At 26.3% G+C, this 12,992-nt stretch overlaps 1 protein-coding gene across 1 annotated transcript; it reads left to right on the top strand.

The window, feature by feature from the left end:
- Positions 1–1,092: 1,092 nt before the first annotated feature.
- LOC137834531 (alpha carbonic anhydrase 7) lies at positions 1,093–5,032 on the top strand. Its single transcript, XM_068642558.2, has 7 exons — positions 1,093–1,184; positions 1,371–1,567; positions 1,755–1,861; positions 2,041–2,146; positions 2,412–2,585; positions 3,551–3,613; positions 4,806–5,032. Exons 1-7 carry the CDS (start codon positions 1,127–1,129, stop codon positions 4,890–4,892), a joined length of 792 nt encoding a protein of 263 aa, XP_068498659.1. The 5' UTR covers positions 1,093–1,126; the 3' UTR covers positions 4,893–5,032.
- Positions 5,033–12,992: the final 7,960 nt, after the last annotated feature.

Raw genomic sequence — 12,992 nt, forward strand, 5'->3', positions numbered from 1 at the left:
ATTCTCTCCAATTTCGAATACTAAGTGATATTTTGAGTGTCGAACTATGACAAGGTGTTTTCCACTATGTTCAAAAGGTTAGTGATGTCTTCTTCAGTGTCTTTGTCCTCTTCACCTTCTTTTAAATCTTCTGGGAGAGTCTTGGTCATACCGAGTAATGTCCCAGAAAGGTTGGTTGGTCCAAGTGGGACGACTGACCTTGCTAGTTGACCGCCTCATCATGCTAATTATGATTAGGTAGATCATCGTGTCATTGATCATATCACTCAATATCAGGTTCGTCCTCGATTGATGAGTTTGTGTCAAGAGTAACCATTTTAAATCCTAACTCACCGTTGGATGTGGTTTCAGCCGATAGTTGTAGTCCTTTTGAAAGTGTTTGTCACGACCGGGAGGGGTTAGATCAAGATTTTATTTATGTTTATACTTGTCTTTTTATCGACCTTCATATTACTTTTCCTTTTAATGAGTTCATAATGAGAGTCTTTAGGACTCTCAACGTAGCTCCAACCTAGCTCCACCCTAATTCTTCTCAACATTTATAACTGACGTAAATTATACGTTTAAAACCGCCACTTTATACAATGCAATATATGGCGTATGCTACAACAGTTCTCAATTAACCGCCACAAAACTTTGTGGCGGCAAGAATTTTGGCGGTACGCGGTACCGCTACAGACGTATATTGTGACAGTTATAAACACCATATTTTATGAAAATAACCGCCACCACATATATTTTTTTTTAGTGATCTCTTAATATTTTGAGATTACAAAATATATTAGTATATTTAAATATATAAATATTCCTGTCTCCAATCTATAATTTTTAATTTAATTGTATCTGGTGTGAATGTCTGCATGTTGTACTCATGTCTATGCTTCATAGATAATAGTATATTTCACATCTTTAAATTAATATTTAATTGAAATAAATACTATAGTTAAAACTCATTAATTGTAGAAGGCTGCTTCCAAGTTTTAGAAGTCAACTAAATAAAATAAAGAACATGATCATATCCAATGTTTTCATTTAATTAGATTTTCCCAGAATTTACCTATAAAAGGAACACGATCCAGTATTCCTCACACCTCACACTCCATACAATACAGTTAGTTACGGAAAAATGGCTATCCAAAGTTTATTCATTCTCATTGTTTTACTCTTCCGCCCAGCAACGTCTGGTGAGAAATATGTTAAATATGAGCTTTATTTCGCAAGCATAACCTATTATTTTGAAAATATTTTAGTGAAAAAAATTGAAAGTTTGACTGATTTTTATTTGAATAATAATATTTTAAACTTTTGATTAATTATTAATTCAGTTGTGTAGAAAATAGAGTTGAAATATTTTATTTTCACAAATGCAGAGGAGTTTAACTATGATCCTTCAAGCCCAAATGGACCCCCAAACTGGGGAAATACATGGCCATTGTGTAGAGATGGAAGCACACAATCTCCTATTGACCTCAGAATTTCCAGGGCGAATGTGACCTACACTTCTGGGATTCAAAGGAACTATCAACCTGCAAACGCCACTCTTCTCACTTCAGGGCATGACGTTATGGTAGTTAAATATTATGATATTTTATATTATATAAATGAATATAAATTTTATAAATATATTTTATAAAATTAAATTAAATTTAAAGTTATTTTTAAAACAAAAACTTAAGAGTATACTTGCCATAATCCATAACCATTATTTATTTGATTAATTAGCAAGTCTTTCATTTTGTTTATTTGTAAAATAGGTGAACTGGACTGAGAATGCAGGGCATATTATAATTAACGGAACTCAATACCATCTACTGCAAGGTCATTGGCACTCTCCCTCTGAACACACAATCAGTGGCATAAGGTGCTTTCTTTTTTTCATTTATTACATTAATCACATCACATCTAAAAATAAAAATATTATAATATATAAATAAATATAAACTTTAATAACTTTATTCTATAAAATTGAGTTAGTTTATTAAAGTTTACTTTTTAATAATATTTTTAAATTAAAATTTTCATATATTTTTCAAATTGCAGGTATGATCTAGAGTTACACTTGGTGCATAGAAGTTCAGATGCAAGACTTGCAGTGACTGGGATTTTATATAAGTTTGGGATTCGAGGGGATGAGTTCATATCAACGGTAAACACAGGAGATTTTTGTTCTTCTGGTCTCTGTTTATGATAATATATATGATTCACAGATGTTACTCTGTCAGCATGCATGTGTTTGGGGAAAATATTATCGTATCATACACAATGGTTATTAAAAAATCATTATAATAATAAAAATAGTAAAAGCTTAATCAGGTGAAACATTATGAAAGTGTTATAGTAGGACTTGACAAATTCTATAATAAATTTATTGCTGTGAAGATAAAGTGTTCACTCTTTTGTTTGATTTACAGATAGAATATGATTTAAAGTTGATGGCTGAAAATCAGACGAGAGTAACACAACTAGGTATTGTTGATCCAGAGGATGTAGCAGGGATCACAGGAAACAAGTATTTTAGATATAATGGTTCTCTTACAGTTCCTCCTTGCAGTGAAAATGTTCTTTGGACTGTTTTCATTAAAGAGGTGAGTTCTTTTATTATCCATTAATTTTACTGGGACAACCATTAGAAATATGAAGTTTTAATTTCACACAATACCATATTAAAAATTTAATAGTAGTTTACTTATAATTCAGTAAAATTTACTTTCATAACTTAAATTAGAGATCACAAATGACAAAGTGGGGTGAACCGATTCATGATCTATTGAGAAAAATGTGAGACATATTGTCTTTTAAATCTGTTGGTCTACTTACGTCCGTCTTGCGCAATCTACAATCCGTGCGGATCTAGTGCGAGGCGAGACGAACTGACTCACATGATCTGTATAACTTAAAAATTAGAATTTTTTTTCTACACTTCTATATTTTCTTCATGCAGTCTCATATTTCACATTTCAAAATTTATACTCACATCTTATTATGCATATATTGTGATAATAATATTGTCAGATCATTTACCTAATGCATCTAAATAAAAATAATAATTAAATTTATTCTAAAATTATATTTAAAAACTTATTTTTTATTAATTTTTAAAAAAATTTTATACGGACTGATCACATGTCCGCGAACCAATTTTTATGCGAGGTAGACTAGTAAAATCATCCAAATACTTTATGCAAAAGAAATCAACCCTATCTGCTTTTTACAAATTAAATATAAGATAATCCTGCATTTTCATCCCTAACTTAAACCTTAAACCGATAATATATTATGAAATTGCAGAATTAAAAACTTGAGAATGTATGTGTTTTTATCACAATAGACCTTGAACATACATTATTTCCAAATAATTTAGAGTATTTATTCCCAAAATAATTTTTTATTTTCATATTTTACCTATGAAGAAAACTATGAAAAAAGAAAATGTTGAACGTACATTTTTTTAAGTGCATGAGTGGAAAAGGAAAATAAATAAACGTAAAAAAATATATATACAAGAAAAATATTAAAAAAATAACAATAACTCTTCAAATATTGGATTCAGGATAAAAGAGTCTCAAGGACGCAAAACAGGTTGATTCGAGCAGCAGTTGATGGAGCTGGTGATGTAAGTTATTTATCATGCCTATTAAACATTTCTCCTTCATATCATCACACAAACAATGCATAGATCACATTATTGTAACAATTAAAATTGTAGCTTTTAATATACATTTCTAATTTTTTAAAAGAAAGTGTTTAGAGTCAATTATAAGTTGGAGTGTCACCTCAGTTAAAAAAGTACGATCAAATTAATATATAAAATAAAAAATATTATCATTAATGTTATTTTAAAGTTGAGTTAGAAAATGATATTTTTATTTTTTAGATGAATTTGCTCATAGATCATAAGAGTTAAGTATTTTTAATGTCTTTTCTTACTGAATTTAATGAGTGTATTGAAGTCAATAATTTTTAGGTAAAGAACTGGTATTGAAGTCAATAATTCATTTAGGTAAAAACTATCCATGGAAACAAACTTAAATTCTATGAGTGGACATAGGACCTCTAACCACTGTATTAAATAAATTTAAAAATTATATTAATAATAATATTATTATTATTATAATTATTATTACTAACATTAAGATTATTATTATTATTGATATTATTATTTATTATTATTTATTTATTATTATTTATTTATTATTATTATTATTATTAATCTATAGATAATAATTCTAAATAATGCTAAATGTTCTATAAATTTGTATTTGTGATAATTATATGTATATAATGTTAATTAGAAATTAACTTATGAATCTACATCTGTATATAATAATTTATAAGTAAATTTGAAATTTCTTATAATGATGAGTGTAAACGATGACAAAAGTAAGATTCTTTAATTAAAAAAAAGGTATTTTACATTAAATAAAAAACACAATATGTAAAAAAATAGCAAATCTATTTTGTTAAAGTTCGTATATAATGTTTTAATCTTTCATATGAGTTTAATCATGGTGTATTGATGTAAAATATTCTCTATTTCTCTGTATGAAAAAATCTTTTAACATTTTTTGCCAACATACTTGTTCACTTTATTTAAATTATTGCTTTATCACTTCTTACCTATATCTAGCTAAATGGCTAATTTATGATTAAAGTTTGGATTAAAAAATTTAGAGTAATAACAGCTACAGTATAACACTCACATGGATTCGTTTTTCTTTATTCAAAATTTGAAAAGAAAAATTATACCTAATGGAAAAGATTGAATGAGTTATAATATTAATGCATTTTTCTTATTGATGTTGTAGGAAACATTTATGAGTGCTAGACCAGTGCAGCCAAGAAACGGTCGTCCAGTGCAACTCTACTTACCTAGACATCAACATAGAAATTGAACCACACTTTGTTTAAGGCAGTTGATAAACAACACATTATAGCTTTAAATAAACATTATTAAACAACTGCAACAATGCTAAAAATGTCATGCATGTTCTCAACAACAATGAGTAATAAATAAATACTTATCTCATTCTAACTTTTGTCTAAGCTATAATTTTGTGATATTAGTTTTTTTTTTTTGTGTGTGTGATTCTTATAAAAATAATTTTTACAAGTATTAAGCTAGAGAACTTGCCATTGCAGACTAAATAGTGTGGAGTATATTGTAGATCTAAAATATAACTATAGTATAATTTGTATATTTGAAATATTTATGTATGATAAAATTTATTACAAGCAAAAAATACCGGTTAAAATAAATAATATGGAATATGGAATAACATAGTTCAAATTATACCATAAATTAAAAATTAAAAATTAAAAATACTATTACATTTTTTAAGAACAAATACAGTATAGATAATAAAAACTTGATTTTTTGCATTATAAATAATAAAATTTTCCTAAATATATAAGACGATTTTTTACTAATTTATATTTATTTATAAGGCGGTTAATTTAATTAATTATTAAATTTGTTAGAAATTTATATTGTTTGTACGAAAATACCCTTCAAATAATTGATACTTCTTGTCCCAGTCATTTCACTTAATTGCCTTTCACTCATTAATTAATGTTGGTCATCCTTTCCAATTATTAAGGATATTTTGATGACAAATATAACTAATCAAAGCGATAACTTGGACAACAGTTTTATAAAAAAAAAAAAACATTACGTCTATATATAGGGATAGAAGTAGTATAATATATTACTTTGGAAAATCTCTTAATCTTTATTAGCCTTTCAATTAAATATTATCATTTTTAATGTTTCAATCACATTTTTTTTATCAGGAATGAATTAAGTTAAAACAGAATATTCAAAAGATGTTCTAAATTCATACAGAAAAAAGTCTAAAACCCTTCCAATTTCACCTCAAAAAGACTTACTGCATAAGAGTTAAAAATAGAAAGAAATAAAACTATGGAAGCGTTACAACATAAATTTCCTATTTAACACCATTTATACTTTTATTTTCCTAACTAGTACCCTTTTGTTTTTATTTCCCTATCTAACACTCTTTTGTTTTTATTTCCCTATCTAACACCCTTTTATTTTTTATTTCCCTATCTAGCACCATTTTAAAAATAAATTAAAAAATAATAAATTAATTTTTTTTGATAATTTTAATTTTGAATGCTTTAAAAAAAAATATTTTTAATGTTTAAAATAGTTAGAAATATAATTAATGAATAAAGAAATGTATTTTTACAAAATAAAAATAAAAAAGTAATAAATTTAAAATGTTTAGTTTAAAAATTATTTTTTTAAGAATGAATAAAATAAAAAATTAAACTCTACAACAACATAAAAGTTGAATATATAAACATAAATTAGTATTTATTTTTATTATTATTGATGATGTAATTATGTTAATTTCAAGTAAAAAATACAGGACATGATTATAAAAAAAAACAAAGTTAAATAAGAACTGATATGGACATAGAAGAACAACATGATCGAAAAAAAAATGTTCATATTGTCAAACACCAAGACACACATAAAGAATATGTCCCGACATTACTAGATTGTGCACTTCTCGTCATTAATTATGTTTCATTTCGCACAAACTATTTAATGTACCATTGAAGAAAATATTAAATGAATTATCATTTTTCATTTATTTTCATTTTTATGATCAACATATACTTATTTAGTATCGCCTTATATCTCTTATATTTATCTTATTTGGATTTATTTTTATATTTTTTTATCTTTATCTTAATTTGTTTTGCCTTTATTTTATATTTTTTATGTTTTTAGTTATTATTTTTTTTCTACCATTTTTTTTATTGTTGCTGTTTTTATTTTCTAGACTTTTTTTTTTCATTTTTTGCTTCTCATTTTTAAGCATTAAGTGTAACATTTGCATTAGTTTTTTTTTTAGGATTTTGCATTTAGGATAGACACTTCAATATTACTTGTGTATCCATTATTAATTAATACTAATTGACTTTGGTTTTTTTGTAATTATGTCATGTATTTTTTACTTTAAATTAACATGATTACATCATCAATAATAATAAAAATAAATAGTAATTTATGTTTATAGATTCAACTTTTATGTTGTTGTAGGGTTTAATTTTTTATTTTCTTTATTCTTAAAAAAAATAATTTTAAACTAAACATTTTAATTCTTTTTATATTTTATTTTTATAAAAACTCATTTCTTTATTCATTAATTATATTTCTAACTATTTTAAACATTAAAAATATTTATTTTTTAATGCATTCAAAATTAAAATTATCAAAAAATAAATAAATTATTATTTATTTATTTATTTTTGAAATGGTGCTAGATAGGGAAATAAAAAGTAAAAGGGTGTTAGATAGAGAAATAAAAGCAAAAGGATGCTAGATAGGGAAATAAAAACAAAAGGGTGCTAGTTAGGGAAATAAAAGTCTAAATGGTGCTAGATAGGGAATTTACCCTAAAATGTGCAAACCCCTTCACGGTGCCATTTTCTTTTCTTTATTTCTTTCAACTTCTCTTCTCTTCCTTCTCTCTTAATTTCCTCTCTCAATCTTCATCTATTTTAGAATTTCATCGAATCACATTATAACTGAAAAATTAAAGAACATTTCTACCCAATCAAATTTTCAAATAGAGTAAGTTTATTTTTGCTCTAAAGATTCTTTGTTTTTCCTAATGATTTAGTCATCAATCTTGGTGGGGTCAGTTAAGAAGAGTAATCATCTCAACTTATTCTACTATATACTGAATTTTTGTCATGTTTTAATAACTTGCATTAGGCCATTAAATCTTGAAGCTTATCCAAACTAAGAGGATAAAATTCTAGAGATTGCTTGGAAAATAAGCAATTAAGGTAAGAGAAGTTAAATTTAATTTTTAATAGCACACTAGACTAGAAGTTCTGAATGTGGAGGAGACACGGTTCCAATATTCAATTTATCTTGCAGGGATGTTGTGTGTTTATATATTGTGTTGTTTGTTTATATATTATTTAAACTTGTAGAAATATTATATTTTTATGGTTTAGTATTTAAGTAATTTTTTTTTATGTTAAATAGACTTTTGAATGTTGTTGATCACATTTTGAATGATATTGTATGATGAAAAAATGCTATGGAATTGAATTCATACATTTTGGATAATGTACATGACTTGGGTTGTATTGAAATTACCTTGATCATTTCTCTTGGATTCGCTAACAGTCCAATAACGTCCCAATAACGGGTGACCTAATAAGCCAAACAAATACTCCCTAAGATAAGATCAAAATGACTCTGATACCATATTACAAAATGGACTTTAAGCCTAACTCAACCCCATAAAACCGGTTCATGAGGTTGAGGTTTGCACCCACTTATATACAATAGATTGTTCTCATCTCTAGTCGATGTGAGATCTCCAACAATGTGATTGTTTTATGTTGAGAATTGAAGAATATTGAATAATTGAGAAATTGATAATGTAATTTGGCTTTCACTTTTGGTTTAATTGTGTATATTATAAAAAAAATCACTAGCTTATTCTTGTTTTTCTGTTGTGTTGTGAACTGCGATGACTGTACTATGTAAACAAGCAGATGATCGTACAAGTGTAGGAGGTTCTGAAGGCTTTAGAATGTTTTAAATTTTATATTGTAAGTATTTGTATTTTTATAAGTCATAATCTTGTAATAAGAATATTTTGAAAAACTTCAAATTTATATAAAACCGGTAGAACTTTTATTATTATAGTTAAATATATTTTTTGGAGTGTTATACATCCTAACAAAATTACATATCTTAGAAAACAAGGCAATTTCAAGTAATACCAATCAAAACCAAAACAATGACCTATGTTATGGTCTCTTAATGTCGCCTTCGCTATAATACTTCACCTCAGACACAAAAAAATACTTCAACCACCCATATTATTCCTAATCAAGTTGCACTCCACCACTATGCTTTCCCTGCACCTACCCATGATCTATGCACCCAATTGCTATGTACTGAGTTAAAAACTAGCACATGTGTAGCAAAGCATGTGCCCCAACTCACTTCACTTGGCCATAATTGTAACCAGAAAGAAAATTACACTCAGCACCCACGAAGTTAGCAAAAAGAGCCAAATAAACAACTTAAACGCCTAAAGGGATGCATAGCAGATTCCCAACATCTTTGCCATCATCCACAAACAGAGGAGCTCCACACCATAAAAGCAATCTGCACCAAAGCTTTCTCTCACTTGCCATGTACCTGCAAAAGGAAAGAAACACAACCCTGCAAGTTTTGCAATCAACCCTTCCTTTGCCTTTCACCTTAGCAAGAAGTGTGGCCTAACTTAAACTCTGTTGCGAGGCCCTCCACTCTCTTTCCTTTCACATCTTTACCCATTTTATCTCCAAAAAGTCTCAAATCAACGTATAGTAGTTACAAGGGAGTAGGACCAATTTTACTTGTCTCCCGGTGGATGTTAAATGTTCTCACTGAACTGAGTCAGAATGATTGGAGGTGGTGACCGATCTCTCTGTAACAACAACCTTTGGTGTTTGGAAGTCATCAAGGAATGAGAGGGTTCCACCTGTAGAGAATAATCTGATGCTCAAGTTAGTGAGAACATAAAATATACGAGTGTAATAAGTATTGATAGAATATGAGTGGTAAGGAATACTCGCTCAAGTCAGTCCGAACATAAAATATACTGAGTGTAGTAAGTATTAATAGAATAAGAGTTATCTTACTTTTGCGGGTCATCATCTTTATGTAGAGTTTTTTTGGCTCATCTCCTACTACTTATCTTTTATCATCAAAATAATATTATAACATATTTAAATAACAAGTATATAAAAAGAGTTTTTTTTGGATGATTTCCTCCTACTTATCTTTTATCTTCAGAATAATATTATAATCTATCTAAATAACAAGTATATATTTTTCATGTGTTAGTTATGAATTTATATGCAAAGAATTAAAACTATCATAATAGAATTGAGTAACAAAATATTATCAATTAATATATCTTTAATCTTTTTATGTTAGTTATTTCAATATGATATTATGTTAAAATAATAAAAACTAACATAGTATAATTAAGCAACTAGATTTTATCTACTAATATATCTTTAAATTTTTTATATCCTCTCAAAAATAAAAAACTAATTCCCTGATATATCGGCTAATTTTTATATTTTTAATATATTTTATTTTTATACTTTCACACAAAATTGATTTTTATTTCTAATTTAATACTTTTACACAAAATTAGTTTTGTTTCTAATTTAATTTTTATAAATTTAATATTTGTAATAAGAAAACTATTATAATAAATTATTTTTAATTTGAAAAAAAATATTGATATAAAGAAAAAAAAAGTTTAACTATTTTAATATTAATAATTTTATCTTATCATTATCTAATCTTTCATTTGTCAGACTTATAATAAACTTCTCACATTTAAATATATTTATATCTTTAGATTTTATTTATCGCAGCATGTGTTAATTGTAACACCCCATAATTTACATGTAACTATTACAATAAAAGTTCTACCCGTTTCTATACAAACTTGGAGTTTTTCAAAACATTCCTAATACATGATTAGGATTTATAGAAATAAAAATATTTACAATATAAGTTTCAAAATCAACGCCTTAAAACTCTTCTGATCCTCAAACACTTGTAAGATCATCTGCTCGTGTACGTAGTACAGTCATCGCAGTTCAAACACAACAAGAAAAGCAAGGGTAAGCTAGTGAAAATAGAATTTTATAATATATGCAATTAAATCAAAAGAGAAAACCAAGTTACATAATCAATTTCTCAAATTATACAATCTTCTTCAAATCCCAACATTAAAACAATCACATAGATCTCACATGGATCTACACATCCAAGATATTCAACAAACAACGTCTTTCGGAAGACCCGTATTAAGTAAGTCCTACCAGAGACTAACACCTGATCCAAAGATTACCATCGAATCCAACAGAAAGGATCAGGGTAAGTTCAATACAACCCAAGCCGTGCATCTCATATGTCACGATGTGCATGAACTCCCCCATCAGCTTCTCACCACCTGATATCTTAGTCAATGTGACTTAAATCATCAGTGAAGCTCGGAGATCTCTGTTACCACATAGGCATCAATACTTAATACACATCAAACATCAGTCCATACATTATCCCAAATGTATGAATTCAATTCCACACCATTTCATCATACAATATCATTCAAAAATTGATCCACAATATTCAAAAGTCTATTTGGCATGAAAAAAATAACACTTTAATACTAAATCATCAAAATATAATACTTTTACAAATTTAAATAATATACAAACAAACAACCCAATATATAAACACACAACATTCCTGCAAGAGAAATTGAATATTGGGACCACGTCCCTTCCGCTTTCAGATCTTCTATCTTGGGTGCTATTAAAAATTAAATTTAGTTTCCTTTACCTCAATTGCTTGCTTTCCAAGCAACTTTTAGAATTTTATTTCCCACCGTTTGGATAAGCTTCAAGATTTACGGGCCTAATGCAAATTATCCAAACAAAACAAAATTTCAATATATAATAGAATAAGTTGAGATGAATAAACTTCTCAACTGACCCCAAAAAGATTGATGACTAAATCCTAAGGAAAAACGGAGAACAAAGGATATTTAGAGTAAAAATGAACTTACTCTGTCTGAAAATCTGATCGGATAGAAATGTTCCTTAACTCCTCTGCTACAGCGTGGTGTGATTAGATTCTAAAATAGATGAAGATTAAGAGAGAAATTAAGAGAGAGGGAGAGAAGAGAATTGAAAAGAGAGAGAAATGGAGATAAGGAAGAAAAAGAAGAAGAAATAAACATTGCGTGGGGAGTTCTCTATTTCAGCTTTTTTTTTAAAAGAAAAGGTGCTGTTACATTAATCTATATTGTAGCATTTCTATCTTTTTGAACTAAATTTATCTTATCTTTTTTTCTATATCTTTTTGAACTTAATCTATCTTGCTTTTAATTTACTTATTTTATCTAATTTATCTCTTTTGACCAATATGTTTATTTTATTTAATCAAATATTTTCCAAAAATATATTTATATTTCTAATATTTTTTTTTTACTTTTTTTAGGGATAACAATAAAATAATTAGTATTTTGAGGATAAAGGGATGAAATTAATTATTTTTATGCTTAAATTTATCATATATAACATTTTTTTATTTAATTTTATAGCAGTATTATTTATTTTCAATAAACTCATTTAAAAAGTATTTATTTTCCAAAAATGCTCTTGTTACAATCTTAATACCATGAATAAAAAATAGTTGTTGAAAATAAAATTTAAATTGTCTGCAATCATGAAATATTTAAATAGGATGAATATAGTTAAAATAAGTTTATATTTATTAATTTTTCTTTATAATTTTATAAGGAGGAGTATATATTTTATTTATTTTTCTTATCAATTAATAAGTTCTTAATTGAAATGTGTTTTTTTAATCTGAATATAATATGAATACATATTCGGAATTAAAATTATTGAATAGGAGAAACACATTCACTGAATTGTTATTATGATCATATATGTACGGGAATTTTATTTAAATATAAAAGGTTAAAAAAACACGACTCAATTTTGTAATAATATATTATTACGATAAACACTAGCGAAAATATGCATGTTAAAGTGCAAACACTTTTCTGTGACAATAAAAAATACAATTAAAAAATTAAACATTATAATAATCATTGTATTAGTAAAATTTGACTAAACTAATAAAAAAACATAAACAGCCACAAAATGCATATAAAAAATATTTATTACTAAAAGTTAAATAATTTATTTATAAACAATAAAATAAAAAAGACAAGTTTATTACAAATTGTAAATAAACAAATATTTATATAAAAAATTATTATTAATTTTTCTATAAATAAAATGCCTTATATTCATAAAAGTATATAAGTTTTGATTTAATTTCCATATTTATATATATATATATATTTTAATAATATATTTTTTATGTGATGATAAATAATTGTTATTATGCA

Source organism: Phaseolus vulgaris, chromosome 5, assembly GCF_051622355.1.
Source record: "Phaseolus vulgaris cultivar YP4 chromosome 5, ASM5162235v1, whole genome shotgun sequence".
Lineage (NCBI taxonomy): Eukaryota > Viridiplantae > Streptophyta > Magnoliopsida > Fabales > Fabaceae > Phaseolus > Phaseolus vulgaris.